General features: G+C 65.2%; 1 protein-coding gene across 1 annotated transcript in view; it reads right to left on the bottom strand.

The window, feature by feature from the left end:
- Nucleotides 1–492, bottom strand: part of LOC112119041 (heat shock cognate 71 kDa protein-like) — a 12,187-nt gene that overhangs the window by 2,602 nt on the left and 9,093 nt on the right. Inside the window, exon 8 of the mRNA XM_026659650.2 lies at nucleotides 48–280. Coding sequence (XP_026515435.1) covers nucleotides 48–280 — 233 coding nt within the window. The remainder of the gene's footprint in view (nucleotides 1–47; nucleotides 281–492) is intronic.

A 492-nucleotide genomic window follows, 5' to 3' on the forward strand; every position in this document is an offset into this window, starting at 1 on the left:
TCCCCGGTTCCAGCCCAGCCCAGACGCCCCGCACCCCCACACCTCACCTGGTTCCGGTCCAGCCAGTTGATGACCTCGTTGCACTTGTCCAGGATCTTCTGCTTGTCCTCGGGCGCCAGCTTGTCCTTCAGCTTCTCGTCCTCGGCCGTGCTCTTCATGTTGAAGGCCAGCGACTCCAGCGAGTTCTTGGCCGCGATCTTCTCCCGCTGGACCTCGTCCTCTGCTTTGTACTGCTCCGCCTCCTGCACCATGCGCTCGATCTCCTCCTTGCTCAGCCGGCCTGGCGGGGACAGGAGACCGGCTCAGCGCGGGGCCTCTCTTGCCGGCTCGGGGAGGGGAGTGAGGTCAAGTGGTTGGAGCAGGGGGGCTGGGAGCCAGGACTCCTGGGTTCTCTCCCTAGCTCTGGGGTCTAGTGGGTTAGAGCAGAGTTAGGGGCCAGATGCCCGGGTTCTCTCCCTGGCTCAGGAAGGGGAGTGGGGGCTGGGAGCCAGG

The sequence above is a fragment of the Terrapene carolina genome, unplaced genomic scaffold, assembly GCF_002925995.2.
Source record: "Terrapene carolina triunguis isolate 2854851 unplaced genomic scaffold, T_m_triunguis-2.0 Scaffold647, whole genome shotgun sequence".
NCBI classification, from domain to species: domain Eukaryota; kingdom Metazoa; phylum Chordata; order Testudines; family Emydidae; genus Terrapene; species Terrapene triunguis.